General features: G+C 42.9%; 1 protein-coding gene across 2 annotated transcripts in view; it reads left to right on the forward strand.

The window, feature by feature from the left end:
- The window catches only part of AOAH (acyloxyacyl hydrolase), a 173,102-nt gene that overhangs the window by 71,516 nt on the left and 83,085 nt on the right, over positions 1–18,501 (forward strand). For both annotated transcript variants that reach the window (XM_006275476.3, XM_019483408.2), the window contains exons 7-12: positions 2,387–2,457; positions 5,241–5,301; positions 5,788–5,858; positions 12,314–12,362; positions 13,117–13,165; positions 14,554–14,648. In XM_006275476.3, the coding sequence (XP_006275538.2) occupies positions 2,387–2,457; positions 5,241–5,301; positions 5,788–5,858; positions 12,314–12,362; positions 13,117–13,165; positions 14,554–14,648 (396 nt within the window). The remainder of the gene's footprint in view (positions 1–2,386; positions 2,458–5,240; positions 5,302–5,787; positions 5,859–12,313; positions 12,363–13,116; positions 13,166–14,553; positions 14,649–18,501) is intronic.

Here is an 18,501-nt window from a genome sequence, read left to right on the forward strand (position 1 = left end):
ACTGCGTCACAAAGGGCCCATTCCAGCAGCTCTGTGATCTATGCCACATGCAGCACAGGTCCCAGTTCAGCTGGAGCAGCCTCCAGATCAGGGATGCTGTTGGAGGGGAAAGGGGGAGGGGAAGGGGTCCTGTGGGTCAGATCTGGGTGCATGCCATGTCCCATGTGGGTCTCATCAGCCCCAACGGCAGCACTGGAGCCTGGATGGTGGGGCTCTTGGAGCTGGATGGGGGTGCTCTAGGAGCCAGATCCAGCCCACAGGCCATATGTTTAACATCCGTGATTTGCACATATCACACTATGGTGTGGTATGTACTATGGCCTGGACAATCCTTTATTTTACCCCAGTCCCCATCAAGCTGCATCCTCAGCACAGTAGAATAGATATAATTCTACCCTACTGTGGATTGAAATCTGGATTGAGAGGATCCTGAAAGTTTATGAAAGCGACTTGTGTCCTCTACAGGCATTTGTACATGCCAGGTTTTTTGCCCTTTCTTGCACTACACCAGTGTGACTGTTTACACAAGCAGGTTTTCCGGATGCTTTAAGAGCCTTTCTGGTGCATTAACGTAAAACTCCTCAGACGTAGTTTAGTTTGGCTCACCATGAATTAAAGCATCATGTCCATAGGTTTGTTGCATGAAAATACAAAGGCACTAAAAGATATGTGATGAGCTTCTTTGTCTACCATTTGGTGCTTTCACTTTTTTGTAGTTCACCCCTTGGAATTGGTTGTACTTTTGAATTGCTGCCACTTTTTTTTTCTTGTATCGTGTGCCAACTCTCTGCTTCCACAGCTCTGTAGCAGGGCACAGGGCAGGGGACCCTGGGCCAGGAGGTGGGGGAGGGAAGCAGCACTGGACCGCCCTGCTGTCCTGTGGCACTGTCTGGAGACTGGACTTAATTCGTTCAAAAACCTAGTACGTGCAAACACTGATATGATGTTCTAAAGCTTAATTAATTAAAAAACCTAGTATATGGAAACACTTATTCAATGCTCTGAAATAAACAAGTTTAAATTTTATAAACCTATTTAATTTAATGAGGATTAAACCCAGTGGTGTGTACAGGCACCCTAAGTGCTGCAGAGTTCAAATTACTAGAGCTGTGATTAAAGAGGCGTGGGATTGGTTCAATTTGGTCTGATTCACCAGTCAGACTCCCTCAATAAGGGGATAAGCATCCTTTCCACTGTTAACTCTTGTGTCCTTTCTCCCATGGCATGGGCTGCCCTGCCAAAACCATAGCCCTCTGTCGCCACCAACACTTGCTTCCCCTGCTACTTCTCTCAACCCAGATCATCAGTCCTAGCCAGGTTTTTACCACCTTTAACTCCCTCCTCTGGCCACTGGCCCTTCACAGTGGTTTTCTATGATTTCTTCCATGAGGAAATGGACAATATACCTTGCAGTTCTCCTTTCTGCTCCTACAACTCCCTAACTACCTTCCTTTGTGATGACTCAAACCTTAGCCGTATTTTGCTTGAAACCTCATCTACCCTTGACTTCTGTCCTTTCTTGGTTCTCCCATTACCTCTAATTGGCCCTTCAGTATGTCCTCCTGTGGGGAGTTCCATAATCCTTGGTCCCCTTCTTTTCTTCATATATTCCTTATCACTAGGTAATGTCATTCACAATCTCAAATTTTACTACCATCTTTATTCTGGTTTCCCTCTCTTCTCCAGACCGATTTTCTATTCAAATTAAATTCAATTTTATACTCTTGATATCTCCTTGGGACAAATACTTGCCCCCGCTTAGCACACTGAGCCAGCCTCCACTTGCTGAATTTTTAAACCACCACCTTTATTACTTACTTTCCCGCACACTTCTACAAATTGTAAAACAGGGCACATATAAAACCTTGCTGTGGGATTCCAGCTAAAAAAATCCCACTAAAAATTAAGGGAAGCATCCTGCACGTATCCAGTCCCATAAATAAATCCCTGATTGAGCCTGATACTATATTACTTGGTCACTCAAAACTGTGACTGAGGATGCAGGGTCCAGCCTCTATGTTCAGTGAGAAAATCCAGAATTCCTAGTGCATATTTTCTCTGGTCTTGTGCAAGACACAGTACACAGTAGGAAAGGCAATGTTTTAAAAATGAAGAATCTTGGTAATGATAGGGATATTCCCCAGGGAAATCTTTATCTCTCTTAATTTTATGAATCTATGATCATTTGCAGCCCTTGAGTTGAATCCTTTGTCAAGTTTAAATTTTGTCCTTAGCTATATAACATCTTTAATCAAGTCTATGGGGCTTTCAAATGTTATGGGGAAGCAAGTATGTGATGTACTTTTCATTTCATTGACATTAATTACTATGAGAAGGGAGAAAGAATTTGACCTATTTGAACTAAAGCACTGTTTTCTTTCCGCAGAAAAGTATAACTGTTTTTTCAAGTGTATGTAAACTTCCCCCCCTGGTTAAGCTGTGTGAGAAGATTAAATAGTAAGTCTGATATTTCCAATCCTTAATAAAATATGGCACACTTGTTTCTTTCCAATGACTGAAGAATTAATGCTTAGAATAAAAAGGGCTTTGTCCTTCTCCTTTTGATAAAAATACTGTTTTCCTTCAGAAACAATCTTTTAAAAGGAGAGTAGGTGCATTTAACCTTTGAAAGAAAGATGCTGGAAGTGATTTCTAATATGTTTTAATACCAAAATGCAGTGATATTGAGAAGGGGCACACATTCGCTGCCCTAAAGTAGTGGTGTTCAACAACTCCCCATCCAAGCTTGTCATGTTCCTGAGCCAGAAACACTTTTGCTCTCAGATTTCACATATCCATCTTGGTCACTCACCCAGTTATGGTGTCTTCTGCCCTCTCAGAGAAAGACTTACTCACCTTTAATCACAGGATATAATAGCTAGATATCCTTTCTGGCATGTGAATACAGTTAGGATAAAATATCATTTGCAGAGCAAAAGGTAAATCCCCAGATTTTTAAGAAACATGTAAGGCCAGGGGCAAGGGAAAGACTCAGTTACACAGACCTTACAGCCAGAGTCCCAGTAAAGGATCTAGGACAACTGAACAGCACCGCTAGACAACAGAGTATATCTGTCAATGTAGGCAGTTTATGGGCTGGAGGTTATCTAGTACACAAAGGGAAACATTTGTGGCATTTTTAGACTAACCTGATTTCCCAGCACAAATTGTGTAGCCACACATTCCACTCTTATAAGTAATACCGGCATTGGAAATTGGGTAAATTTATGTAGGAAATTTCTCGAGAGTCTATCAAATCCAGAGAGCCAGGACAGAAGAAATAAGAAAATGCAAGTATACTTGGTGATTGAACCCCGTGGGCTAAATCACTGTAACAAAAGCCAAAACGTATATGTGCACACTGGCAGATAAATGTTAAATCAACTATGTTCAACTCTTTTTTTCTTTCTTTCTTTCTTTTTAAAGAGCCTCAGATTTTTTTCCCCTTTTTGAGCTTGTTCTGGGTCTGTGCCAGTTCCTTACAACTGAAACTAGTCACAGAGACTGAACTAGGACAAAGCAGGAAGTACATTGAACGTACTGAGTGCAGAGAAAAGCAGCATTACAAGTACAAATTGAAATATGTATGACTTGGTTTTTCAGTTTGGGGAGATAAAATAACCTGAAACCACCTCCGCTAGTAGTACAGGCCTGTCTTTATGACCCAGATTTAGTCTCAGAGCTCCAAGAGCTCAGAGAATCTCTGAAGGTCACATGCTTAACCTGCTAAAGGAAGGGCACCAGGCATGCTATTTCAAGAACACCATCTGCTAAGCAGTACATGAGAGTTGATCTGTTTTCCCTAGACCACAGCGAGGGGGCATGTAATGATGATTGCATATGATTTTCAGGAAAGTGGAAGTGTGTGGGGAGGGGGAGAAGAGGGACAATGCTGAAACATATGTGACAGTAAAACTGAGAAAGACCCTGTGCCAACTCTGCATTACTGCAATCTAAAAGGAAACTCTCATGACATTCCCCCTTAATCATGGAAGGGGGAGAAGGAAAGCTCACATGATGGCAAACTGAACCAGCTAGGCAAATGCCACATTGATTCATTTGAGGGTCATTTTCATGTCTACTTTCAGGTACACATCTTAAGATCCAATAGCTGGAAGCTGAAGTCAGTAAAATTCAAACTGGAAATAAAATATAACTGTTAAGCAGTGAAGGTAATCCGCCTGATGGTGTATGATTAAATTCTCTGCCACTTGGAGAATTTAAATAAAGATTAGCAATCTTGCTAAAATAATACACTTGAGCTCAACCAGAAATCAGTGGGCTAGGTTCAGGAATCAGAGGATGAAATTCAATTGCCTGTGTTATAGGTAAGATAGTATCACATGATCATGATGGCTCCTTCTGTCCTTAAAATTCGAGGCGCTATAAACTACACCTTTAAGGTAAGAAGCAGTGCTGATGTACACTCCTTGAGACTCCTGTGAAGTAAGTGGGTTTGCACAGGGTGTAAGATGAAGCTAAATTGGGCCTTTGATTGGATGGAGGTCTTTCTCTGCTATTAACAAAATTAGGAACTCAGGCTAAAACTGAGTAACTTTTCAAACACTGGTCTCTGTAGCATGCCTACAAATTCTGCATGTGTGGCCCTTTGTGGAAAACCCATATTTGTCTTAGAAAATGGGCATTCACTGAAGCAAAACTGGTCTGTGAACTGGGTAGATGTAAACTGAAATGAATGTCATGGGAAATGTTCTCTCTTCCGTACCAAACAAGTATGCAGGGAGAGATTTGTCACAAGGATACAAGGATGTTGTGTACAAACAAAATGTTTGCCCTCTATTTTTTATTGAAGGAAAAAGTTCTCTTCTGTTTTCCATGTTCCTTGGTTTATCCTTGCCGTCCCATTCTGCCATTCTTTCACATATATATTGTCAGTTGACTTTAATGAACGCTTCCAATGGAGAAAACTGCAAGAGCAGTGTACTGTCCTTTTTTCATGGTTCTGAAATTATTAGGCTACTTGTTTTAGAGGCATAGGGTCAGATACCTCAAATATACCTTTGATAACCTCACCTCCAGATCTACGTGTAGAATAACTGATATCAGAATTTGGTCCTTCATAGAGATTCAATAAACAGAAATACAAATGCCTATATCTGAACACCAGGTTAGAAATTAATATTCTATCAGCAATCAGTTTATATATTCTGAATTCTTTACTGCATTTTTTGTTTCTGGGGGGGAAAAAAATCCTTCCCTATTTTTTTTTTTTTTTACAGTGCCATAAAAAATCAGTTGCCTTTTGAAGACTTTGATGGAGATAAATTTAGTGCCTTCCCAGTAAGTAAAGGTTCTCCTTTTGGTGTTATAATCCCTTGATAGCAAAAATCTCTCTGAAGATCCTTCTATCTTTTGCAAACCTTATTCATTCATACAAAACTTGGCATAGACATAGAATGAAAGGGTTTTTTATTATAAAAGATCATTTTCTTCTGGGAGGGGAGGGAGATTCGTTCATTTTTACCATTTTTGGAGATTTAGGCTTAAAGCTGCTTTGTCTCCAGAATCAGATTGCTCTGCTGCTGAATAGTATGTTTATTGAATTAATAAAAGGTAAAGCAAGTGTGAAAAAATTAAAATTGCCAGCTTGTCTTATTCACTCATCAAAATAAGCATAGTGTCATTTATTAGAGCTTAGTGAAGGGAATTCATTTACCAGGCTTTATTCCTGCACCATAGATTTGATTCTCATTTTAGATATTTGAAATTAAAAGCGAAAGAGTAACAACATGCCTTGCCTTCTATTTGTCCTTCTCTTGGCTTTAGACATTGAGGGGATATCATTGGAGAGGCAGAGACTGTAATGAAGGAAATGCAACAGTGTACCCTGGTAGACGGTAAATATTTTGATACTTTTTTACAATATCAACTCTGAGATCAAAATTTTACTATTTTAGCTAGGTCCTTGAAATATATGCAGTGTTAATAATGAGCTCAGATGACCCTATTAGGCAGGGGGAGGAGGAAATGTACAAGCTACCGTACAAATTTGCTCTCTGTTTGTTCCATATTCACTAGAAGCTGGATATACTTATGTGTAACCCGAGTGGTACTCCAAGATGTACCCCTACCCTTTCAAAACCCCTGAGTCAAATCACTACCAGCTAGCCCATCACATTTGCTTATGTAGCTATTTGAATCACACAGTGGGGTACATTAAGACTTCAATGTGGAAGGGGCACTGTATACATTTTGTCCTTAGATCAGGGTGGGCAATTATTTTGGCTGGAGGGCCACTTAACGGGTTTTGGTGAGCTGTTGAGGGCCACAAGGGTAGCCCCTCCCCTTGACAGGTGCCCCACTTTGTGGTTGTGGTATATGGAATGTACCTTTAAGGGCCCAGCAGTGGGATGACCCAGTCTCTCCCCCAGTGCCCTATGGTTTGTGGTGGTGGGTGGTTGTAGTTTTCCCTGCAAGCTGTGAGCATGTGAGTTGCTCAATGCTGTTCCTAATAAAGATAAAGCTGTTTACCACCCCACCGGTCTCTGCTGCATGGTGACTTGAGGACAGAACCCCAAGGGCATGGAGGTCTGAGTGAGTACCCCATCCCTGGGACCTAAAGGCATGGAGTAAACATTATATGATTACAGAAGTGACCTGTCTCCCAGTGGAGTCACCAGCATCCTGATTAAGGGGGTTACAGTTTTCATTCAAAGAAAAAAAATGGAGCATTTCAAACCTCCCCCAGCATTATCCTATACTGGAAATCTTGGAGAGAATTGGAGGAGATGGGAACAGAAGCTTTGATTATCCCTTACAGTCATAAAGTCTGAGGAAGAGGATTATAAAATTGCAGTCATGCTTCACTGCACTGGGGATAAAGCCCTAGAAGTTTACAACAACATGCAAGGGGTGTTTGCAGACCCTAATAGCAGAGGTGCTTGCAGCATTCAAGAATTAGTGTGAACCCAGAAAAAACCCTGTCTTTGAAAGGTATGAGCTCAGGCAACTTAGATACAATGAGGCTGCAGGCATAGATGATTTTGTTAAGAGCTCAGAAGCAGAGCACGGCATTGTGAATTTGGACTTGCTGAGGATATGTTGAGGGACAAAATTGTCTTCAGCATAACTGACTGCAAACTCAAAGAAAAGCTTCTGGAAAATCCCTCCCTCACCCTAGCACAGGCTGTGGATATCTGCAAAGCAAAGGCTCTCACAAATGCTCAGGCCTGAGTTATGTCTGCAGAAGCAAGCTTGCATACTGTTGAGCAAAAGCAAAGCCGCCAGAGCACTTTGCAAAAATAAAGCAAGCCATCAGTGAAGTTTGCTCCGCAGGAGGGCAATCAAGCTAACAAAGGCAGAGCCTCCAAAAAGTGTGGAAGTACACACAAGCTTCAGTCCTGCCCAGCTTTTGGAGAAACTTGTTACAAATGCTCAATAGTGAACCACTTTGCAAAAATGTGCAAATCAAAGGGAGAGGCTCCAAAGCCTGCAAAAGGAGTCAGCACCCTATATATGGGTAGCACTCACAGACCTTTGATAACCCGAAGGCCTGGTATAGCACAGTCATGATTGCTGGCTTGCCAGTTGCTTTACACTTTTCCAGCAGATGTAGCAAAGGCTTTGCAAGGCAAAGTATGGAAGACTTCAGCTCCTGTTACATTGGTTGTATTTGGTGGTGCACACATCAAACCACAAGGTGCAATCATTGCACACTGCAAATCTGGTGCTAATGAATCTAATTTAACTTCTTATATAGCAGACAATATAGACCCACCAATGCTTGGTAGGGTGGCATGCACCACCTTAGACCTTATCAGATGAGTCCATGGAATGGCTCTGACAGCACCTGCAACCAAGGTGGACCTTCTTAAACTATACCCGGATGTTTTTGAAGGTTGGGGCCAATTTCCTGGTACCCACCACATCTATGTCAACCCAGCGGTACCACCAGTTGTGCATGGGTGTAGAAAAATTCCCTATGAAACCCTAGGCAAGATGAAGCCTGCCCTGGAAATGCTGAAAGCTATGGGAGTCATTACAAAGGTGACTAAGCCCACACCCTGGGTCAATAGCCTTGTGATCACACAAAAGAAGGATGGTTTGCTACAACTTTGCCTAGACCCACCAGACTTCAACAAGGCAGTGCTGAGGCAGCACTTTTTGATTCCCACTGTAGAAAATGTGCAGAAGAGCTTGTCAGGTAAGAAGCTGTTCACCATTCTTGGTGAAAAGGATTGCTACTGGCAAGTCAAGGAATCAGCACAGCTGTGTACCTTTAACACCCCATGGGTGTTAAATCACCTTCCCTTTGGCATTGTCAGCTAGCGAAGTATTCCAGCAGATGGATTATGAGTGCGTTGGTGACATTCCAGGAATCCACATAATTGCAGATGACATGCTCATTGCAGTGGCTACCAAAGAGAAACATGACGCTATCCTGAAACAAGTCCTGGAGAGAGCACATCTGAAAGGAGTAAAGTTTAATAAGGACAAAATACAGCTTTTAGTCGACAGTGTTTGGTATATGGGCCATATGTTCTCAAAAGATAGTGTCAAACCAGACAATGACAAAATGGAAACCATCAACAGGATGCCCCCTCCAACAGACAAAAAGGCCTTCAGAGACTCCTCCAAACCATTCAGAACTTGGCGCGATACATTCCACGTGAGTCAAGCCTGACGGCCCCACTGAGAGCACTTCTCAGGAATGACATTATCTAGCAATGGGGACCCGAGCATCAGGCAGCCCTGGATAAGCTCAAACAAACCATCACAATGGCACCTCTGCTCAGGTACTTCAACCCAGCAAAGTAGCTGGAAATCCAAGCCGACGCATCGAAAGACTGCTTAGGAGCATGTCTGTTTCAGCAGAATCAACCAATCGCATATGCTTCGAGGGCTGTAACACAATCCCAGAGAAATTATGTGCAGATTGAAAAAGAAATTCTGGCAATTGTCTTTGCCATGACAAAGTTCCACCCATATGTGTATGGCACCCATGTATGGGTCCAGTCAGGCCGCAAACCCCTGGAAGCAATTTTTGCGAAGCCCATAGGATAGGCTCCGGCATGGCTACAGAAGACGCTGATGCAGCTCCAAAAAAATGACATCCAGATTCACCATACCAAAGGCAAAGACATGCTAGTGGCTGATTTGCTTTCTAGAGCCACGACACACACTCCTCCGCCTGAACATGATCTTTTCCACTCAGAAAAGGTACATTCCATATACCACCATGGTCACCATCTTGGGACCTGAAATCCTAACCCCTGACCTTTGCCACCTGAAGTCCCTCCTCTTACTCCCCTTTTGGTGGGGGAGGGGAGAGGTTGCCATCTTGGAATCAGAAGCCAACAAATCATACACTAAAAAATCAAACATCTACTATAACATATTTTAATGTTATTTAAAAAAAGATTTTGTTCTGATTCATGTTGGTTTGCATAGTGTATATAGAGGCAATTGAATAATAGTTCAAAATACAGTCTTACTCCTGTATATTGTGTAGGAGGGTGGTAAGGGGGTGTGTGGTTGGGAAGTGGGTGGGTGTGTGGGTATGGTGGGGGAGGGTGGGGGGGTGCATGTGTAGATGTGCAGGGGTGTGGATTTGGGGTATGTGGTTGGGGTGGGAGTTATGTGTGTGTGGGTGCTGTGGGAGCATGTGGAGGTATGGTGGAGGGAGGGGGTGGGAGTGTGTGGGGGGCTGTGGGTGTGTGTGGAGATATGGTGGGGTGTGTGGAGTATGGGAGTATGTGGGTGTGGGTGTGTGTGAGGGTACAGTGAGGGTGGGAGGTGTGGGAGGGTATGGGTGTGTGTGGGGGCTGCGGGGTGGGTCCTCAGAGCCTCTGGAGTATGTGAGTCCCTAGAGCTTCATGTGGTCGTAGGGAGTGGGGCCCACACAGCTTGGTCCCATAGTGCACAGCTCCTGCACTCCCACCCAAGTCTTCGGCCACAGGTGGCAGCAGCAAGCGTGACCAGCCCTTCCAGCCCCATAGAACCCATTTCTGCACTCCCGCCTGAATCTCAGGCTGCATGTGGCCGCAGCAAGTGTGGCCAACTGCACCCAGCCCAATACTACTCCCACTCAAGTCCTCAGCTGTATGTGACAGCAGTGAGGAGGACCAGCATGCATTTCCACACTCCTGCCTGATTCCCTGGCTGCACATAGAGGCAGTGAGGGGACCAGCCCACCTGACTCCATAGCAGGCATTTCTGCTTTCCTGCCTGATTCCCCAGCCACACATGGTGGCAGGAAGTGGGACCAGCCAACCCAGCCCCATAGTGCACATTTCTGCACTCCCACCTAAGTTTCTGGGCACACATGATAGCAGTGAGAAGGGCCAGCCCCACCCAGCACTATAGCACACATTTCCATGCTCCCACCCAAATCCTTACCTGAATTTCCAGTCTCCCAGAAAGGAGGGCTGGGGGACAGCCATGGGGCAACCAGGCAAAAGCCTGTGCCATGCAGAGGCTTCTTGTCTCTAATGCTTCCTACCTTAGAGCTGGGGGTAGGTCAGGCCAGGCTGGGGTGGGGGTTGGTTGCTTAACAACCCAAGCCGCACCTCTTGCATGGAGGAGCTGGCTTTCAGAGGGACCATGAGGGCCAGGATAATTCTTTTGGTTTACAGAGGAGCCCTATGAGCCAGACGGAATCACCTGGCAGGCTGGATCTGACCCGCAGGCCCTGTTCTGCCTGCCCCTGCCTTATGTGAACTCATTAGTTCCCACTAAAATCAGTGTAGCTGTACAAGAAAGCCTAAAGGCAAAAATAAATCCATTGAAAGAGGAAAAGGTACAAGCATAAATATCTTATGGATTTTTGTGGATACAGCTGCCAGCCCAAATATACAGTTCTTACCAATGTTAGTGGGAGTTCTGAGCAGAAGTGACTGATTAGATAAAGGGCTATATCCTGATTTTGTTAACACTGGTGAAAATTCAAGGTAAGTGATATGTTCCCCAAATGAGGTACCGTATTTCTTTGAATCCAAGATGAGTTTCTTTCCCTCATTCAGCATGGGGGTGAGCAGGGGGAGGGAATTCCCTCATCTTGGATTTAAGTATAAGGATATATAAGGATATATATTATATATATATAATGGATATAAGGTGGGGCAGGGAGCAGATGAATGCTGCAGCTCTGGCTCTGGCCCCAAGAAGCTGCTACTCCTCCTCCATACATACACACTGTTAGCTGTGGCTCCAGCTCTGGCTCTGGCTCCATTCCCTCCTGGGGCACACAGTACATGGAGGCTGTGTCTCCTGTCTGGCCGATCAACAGCATTGCAGTTCCAGCCCTAGGATGCTGCCACATGGCCAGGCAGGGGTCTTGGTTCCATGTGCTCCATGCCATGGAAGTGAATGGAGCCAGAGCCATGGTAGTAAGGGAAGGGGGCAGAGGTTGTGGGGAGCAGGTGGTGGGGACAAATTTAAGATGACTCTGATAATTAGATTCTGTACCTGTAAAATTATAATGAATTTATACATTTTCCATAGATAGTATTTAATTATTGGGGGTCATCTTAAATTTGAAGTCATCTTAGATTCAGGTAGATACAGTAAATAATTCCTGATAACATCACTGAGACTTGCGTGCATGGAATCATCAGCGAACACACCTGATTATAAGTGTGAATAAGGTTCCCTTAGACTCTTACTTTACTACATAATATAAAATAATTTCAAGAAAGGTTTCCGCTAACATGGTTTTGTATACAGGTATTAATGGCATGTTAGAATACTTAGAATGGAATGCTTAGAATATTTCAAAAAACGGCCTCTAAACTAGGTTAGTAACCAAGATTTGACATAATTATATCCTTTTGTGCCACAAAATACAACTGTGCAGAGGTTTTCAGTTTTATAGCCATAAGTAATAGGGGAAGCTTTCAATAGGACCCAAATGTAAAAAGAGCTTGACCTAATTCATTTCCTGGTGGGCTGGTCCAGTTTTCTTTGAGGTCACTAAAAAAACTCTCACTGATATCAAGGGGCCTTGGATCAGGTCCTCATTTATTTGAATAAGATCTGAACTCCTAATGAACTAGAAGATAAAGGTCCCAGATAATATTAGTGGTAGCTGAGAGCATGAATCTTGATAAAGGTTATTTATCAGCTTTCAACATTGGGTTCTAGACATCGGTAAAATCTGAAATTTCTAGTTATTCCATTAAAATACTTTATTTTCATGATAATTTGTTGAACCCCAGTGGACACAAGGGTCTGATATTATGTTCTTATAGACCCAAATAGCTAGTTTTCTTGAGAACTCCCGAAAATGTTTCCCCTTAACCCTATTTTATTCTTTTTGTAATGTCATCTTTCTTTCTGTAACTCTCTATTTTAGCCCACATGACTGGGATGTGGAAAGTGACACTAACTGTAATGGCATATGGGTAAGCAACTGAAGTTAAATATTGAAATTTCTTCCCACTTCTTCCCTCTTTTCTATTAGAATTAATCTGCAAGTATTATATTAACCTGGTTTTCTAACTGGATTAGACTGTTCTCGTATATTTGCCAATTTGTGATAGCCAAAGTAATCCCACTCAAGTAATTCCAGTTACTTTTGCATTAGAATAATATTTTTGGGACGAAAATGTAGAAATATATTACAAATTATGGCTCTGAAAGACTAAAATTGTGCATGTGTATTTTCTGGTTTTGTGTCTTTGCTTTTTCTTCTTTTTCCCCCTCCAAAGCCTCAGTTATCTTGTGAAAACATGTTAGTGAAATGTCTGAAATGGATTCATGAATGTTATCATAATGCTTCCATAAGCATAGCTTAAAAACATCTGCATGTTAAAATTCCTCCTTCTAGTTATGGCAACACTTGAAAGTTCCCAGATGACATACTGTTCAGATTAACTCTGGATTTGACATCAAACTCCAGTGACACAGCAAGAATTTTAATCTTCTTTGGGACCCCTGTCAAAAATAAAGAGAATTAACAGATCCTCTCTCCACCCCAAAAAAAAAGTTATGAGAAAGTTAAATATGTAAATACATCTCCAGTGACATTAGATTAGCTTTATAATTATATAATCGTTCCTGAATGAAAATATGCAAAAGTGATGAAATTCTTGGTATCTGCTTTGTGTTGTCACTTTATGGGTATCAAAATACTCTGCTCTTTTTTTCTTCTAACAGGGTGTAGATCCAAAAGATGGAATTCCATATGAGCATAAATTCTGTAAAGGTAAATAATTAAATATAAGACATGCTGTATACAATATTTATTTATAATGTATTTTATAAATATTTTGATATCATGGTCATTGCAAACCTTGAGAAAAGATGGCAGATTTCACAGCTTCTTTATACTGGCAAAAATGGCAAATTCATTTCTTTAATGTGAGAATAAGCGAGGGGAAAATTGGAGTCTACATCCCTAGCAGACAGTAACTCTCAATCATATGATCTATGGGTGCAGTGATTGTTGCGTTCTCTTTGTATTGCAGTAAGCATTGGAACATTTTAAAACAGCATATTATATGAATAATACTCTGGGGGCAGAAGTGGGGGGTAGGTTGATTTTGCAGGAAATTGCAGTCAATGCAATATTTCCTGGCGATTGCAGAAAATGCCCTTTTTTGTGATTTCCACAACATGTTATATTATATAACCTATCAATATTAACTATTATATTTAATTTTGAATGCACTAGAATTTGAATTTTGCTACCCCGAAATTAAGTCCAGCAAGGACAGCAGGAGTTGGAGATGCCTTCTCTACCTACTGACAATGTTCTTCAAGCTTACTTTGTCGGGATCCCTTCAGGAATGAGAGGACTGTTCAGTTTTCATGCCCACCTGGACAACCACATTGCTTGGAATGAAAATTATCAACTTGTTTCATTTATGCTAATTACACATACAGATGCAAATATTATATTACAGTTAAGCAGCCATAATAATAACTTTCAGTTAATACCTACCTTGGCTTGCATTATGTTAGTGACTGAGATGTGAAAACCTCCTTGGTAAACCACTTTACGTTTTTAGATGAAAAGTTCTATAAAAGAAAGAGGATAGGGCTAAGTAACATGAATTAGTAAAAAGCCAGGGTGATCTGATGAGATTATTCATCTCAGAAAGGAGTTTAGCATCTAGTGTTAATATAAAGCATCTTTACCAACTCCCTACATATTCTCATTTCCCTAAATGTGTGATATGAAGTATTTTAACGAATGTTCCATAGAGACTAAAAATGAATGTTAGCTATACACCTAAGCCGGTGTTAAAACAAAACTTCCAGCCTTGAGTAAAACTCTATGAAATCTTTCTGATTAAGCAAGAAGTTCTCTCTCTCATTCATCCAGCATACCCGTTTGTTTTTCTCAGGTTGTTGGCACATCTCTTTCAGCAGGTTTTTGGTGCAGATGGAGTGACAATTCCATTCCAGGACTCGAAATGAAGCTATTTCAAACAAAAACAGTGGCCAGTGCCTTGTTTGCACTCAACACACTGAATCTATCAGCATCCCTTCTTTTTATCTTCATGTTGATTTCTTGTGCAGTGCTTTGCTTTATGGTGTGACAAACATCCAAGGGAATTTTTATACCTTTAATCAAATATTTCCTACTAGGTGCAGAGTCCAAGGGGATCATTCTATTGGGAGACTCAGCTGGAGCTCACTTTCACATCCCTCCTGAATGGATGACAGCAGCACAGATGTCTGTGGTGAGAAATCCTATTATGGTTGTTGAAGCAGTGCCAACCTTTGATTGATATTTGCCTTCTCTCCAATTACGCAGGGTACCAAATGGGCAAAATGCCTATTGTTTTGGAAATCTATCACTTTTTTGGGTGGGGAGCAGTTATTCCATAGAAGGGAAGGAACATATCCCAGCTTGTACCAAAACATTGCTAAGTAAAAACAACGGTCTTTATATTATTACTGTCCTTTAATGTCTGTCTGCTAAAGAAAAGAGAGAAAATTCTCTGCTGTCATACCTCCATTGTTCTAAGTGGAGTTATGTCAGAAAAGATTTTGGCCCCAAAGCCTTACTGCTAAACAGGACATGGAGCTGCAAAAGTGAAAGCTTTGGACTAAAGGAGAATATTTGTTTATTATCAGTGAGACTTTGTCTGGGCTTTGTCCCACATAACTACCAGGAGTGTGCAAAACGGGCCATATTCAATTTGGATTCAGATTCAGCCGGAATCGGGGACAGTGATTTGATTAATTGATTCAGATCATGTCCCAATTCGATTCAGCTGAATCTGAAAATTCAATGTTGATTCAGAGAATCAGCGATTTGGCCATAGACACAAATTTAAATGGTTTTTCTACATACCTTGAGGTACCAGGTGCAGCTCGTGAATGCTGAGAAGCTGGGGCCGATGGAGAGTCCCACAGGAGCATGTGCGGGGAGGCCCTGCGTTCTTGGCAGTGAACCCAGAAGTGGGCCAGAAGTACTTCTGGTCCACTTGTGGGTCTGCTGCCAAGCATGTAGGGAACCCCCTGCACTCCTCCGGCTCAGTGATCAGCTGTGGGGGGACCCCGGGTGTCCCCCCAGACCCAGGAGGCACCAGTCGCCAAGCCGGGGGGCAGAGGTGGGGGGGAAAGTGCTTATGGTCCACTTCTGGGTCCACTGCTGAGCATGCTGAGGACTGCCCCATGGTCCCATGGGATGCTCCATGAGCCCCAGCATCTCAGCATTCATGAGCTGCCTGGTACCTTGAAGTATGTAAAAAAAACATTTAAAGCTGTGTCTATGTCTGAATCATCAAATCTCTCTGAATTGAGGGTTCCAATTTAATTCAGAGAGATTAAAGCGTGTCCTGATTCAATTTAGATTAGGAGATTCTGCCGGTAAATCAGGCCAAATCTCCCCTGAATCGAATCAGCGACCGAAGCTTCACACAGCCCTAATAACTACACACATATAGAAGAGCTAATGACCATAGTATGTTTATGTCTGTCTGTCTGCAGACCCAAACATTTATTAAACTCTTAAATAAAAGAGTGTACAAATGTGTCAATGCCATTAGAATGGCTCTTCATTTGGGTCACATTTTTACATAGTCTCTTTGTGTTCCTCCAAGGAATAAAGGACCACTATGTAAAGTGTGCTGGAAAGGCAGCTATTAGAGTACCTGTCAGTGAAGTAAAATAAAAAAGATCAGGGAAAACAGTCACTTTCAAAACCTTCTACTTGGTAGTGGAAAGAAATCATTGAAGCTGTTCCATTCCTCCACTTTATTTCCCTCTGCCTCGTGCTAGGCTGGGAGACCCTTCAGAAGAACTGCATAGTCTCTCAGGCCTTTGCTAACTGTATGTGGGCCAGCAGCAGAGGGATAACTCCATCATTATTGAAGCATGGAGCTTCTCCCCCTCCCAAAGAGACCCAGCATCTCTGTAGTCTGCTAAATCCACAATGGCCTCTAAGGAAGAGGAAAGCGGAAAATGTGACATTTTTAAAAATAAAATATTCAGCACTAATAATTACAGTGTTACTGGAGGCGTACAAATTTATGTCAGAATTGTATGCATTTTTCATCTTTCATTTGCAGAGCTGAACTGATTTAAATATTCTTGATGAGCAGTTGTTTTTCTTTGTTAATCAGTTATGAGAGCTGATTAAAGTAGTGACATTGATGACAAAGGTAGTGAAGAACATAATAAATTAGTGGTGATAATAATTTAAATTATTTTGCCTAATAAATATGGTAATCATTCTGATGACGATGACAATAACAGCAGTACTTTGGTGATGTATCCAAGCTACTGTTTCAGACTACATCTGCATTTCTGTTATCGCTGATGTTCAGATTGTAGTACTTGCTTTGTAAATAATTTCTCTAGGCTGAAATTTGGTACAAAGCTTTTTAGACACAGAGCCCATTTTCTGTACCAAGTTTGACAGTATCTTTTTTCAAGATGTGCCTGGTCACCCAGTTTCTTTTTTAGCCTGAGTTTAAACTAGTATATTGAAGATCAGTACCTTCTTGTGATTTAAAAGCTCCTTACTTGAAGAATTGGATGTAGGGATGTCTGAGCACTTTGTAGTACTATCAACTAGAACACTATGGAGTTATGCACACGTGCACCCTGCCCCTGGCTGGAGTGCAACATAGATGCCTCCAAAGCAGCCTTTCCAGCCAAAGGGTGGTAAGACTTGGCAGAGAAGCTGCCACAGGCATCAGCTGGAGGCAGTGATGGCAGAGGCAGCCCCTGGGCGAATAATGGAAACAGGGCATGATGTCTTCAGTCACACCATCCCCACAAGCATCAATCAGGGGTCTGCGCCTGCCAGCCACAGCTGCTGTCCTGGGCCTGGGTATCTGTCCTGCTGTAGCAGCTGTCAAAGCTCTGCTCTGCAAGCCTGCTCCCCACAGGCTGGAGAGGTGTGAAGGACAGCAGAGCCCTCTGGAGTACAGGGAGTCTGAGAGACCCCCTGTAATGCTACAACTGAGGTGAGGTTTGGTAACAGTCTTCAGATACCTGAGGTGATTACAGGAGAGGATGGAGATGGGCTTTTCTCCATGACTGTAGGCATTGGCGATGAGTAGTGGGTGCATGCTGCCACCAACACCGCTGCGGCCGCCTGTGGAAGCTCCCCACTCGCCACCGCCATGGCCCCCCAGCCTCCGGGGGCATGCATCATTCATGACTGTAGGGGACAGGGCTAATGGTTTCAAAGTGCAGCAGGGGAAATTTAGATTGGACATTAGGAGGAATTTTCTGACTATGAGGGTGGCCACGCATAGGAACATGCTTCCTAGAGAAATTGTGGCATCTCCATCCTTGGATGTTTTCAAGAGCAAGTTAGGCAGACATTTGGCTGGGATGGTTTAATCAGGGAGTTGGAGTAAATGACCTCATGAGGTCCCTTCCAGCCCTACTTTCCTGTTCATGGGCGACTGGTGCCTCCTGCCTCGGGGGGGGGGGGCACCAGCGGCTGACCACCAACTTCGGGGAGCGGTCCCCCAGCGGCTAATCGCCAACCCTGGAAGCACCAGTAGCAACACTGGAAGTGCCGCTGGCACTCCCCACTCCCCAGCCAGTGAGGGCCAATCTCAGGGAGGTCACGTGCCACCCCATGCCCCCCCTACGTGTCACCTATGCCTGTGATCCTATATAACCATGCACCTTACATATGGCGCTATAAAAAGTTCCTGTTTGAAACCCAAACTCTGTTGTGGCAGATCCACTGTCTTTGTAGCACAAGTAGCCTACATATACCACTTGCTTTCTGTAGTGCTATAAAAGTTTATATAGTGCTACAGAAGTACGTGTGTCCAAAGCCTGAGACTCATGCTCTAAAACTGAGGAACTCTCCATGTTTCAGGTCCCCCCACAGCCATTCCAGGCTCTCGCCCGTAAAACAGACAGTTCCTCCCCTTCTCTTTTTAGTCCAAACCTAGTCCTTACCAGGCTCTCCCTTTTAGTTTCCCCACGCTATGAATATTCCTTAACATTCTTGCTCTTGTGGCACCTATTCTGTATCCTTTCTGAAGACAAAGAGGGGTGTCTCTCACCAGAATCAAACAGATATATTTGTAGCTTCCATGTTATCACTGTCAGGGT

The sequence above is a fragment of the Alligator mississippiensis genome, chromosome 5 (genome assembly GCF_030867095.1).
Source record: "Alligator mississippiensis isolate rAllMis1 chromosome 5, rAllMis1, whole genome shotgun sequence".
Lineage (NCBI taxonomy): Eukaryota > Metazoa > Chordata > Crocodylia > Alligatoridae > Alligator > Alligator mississippiensis.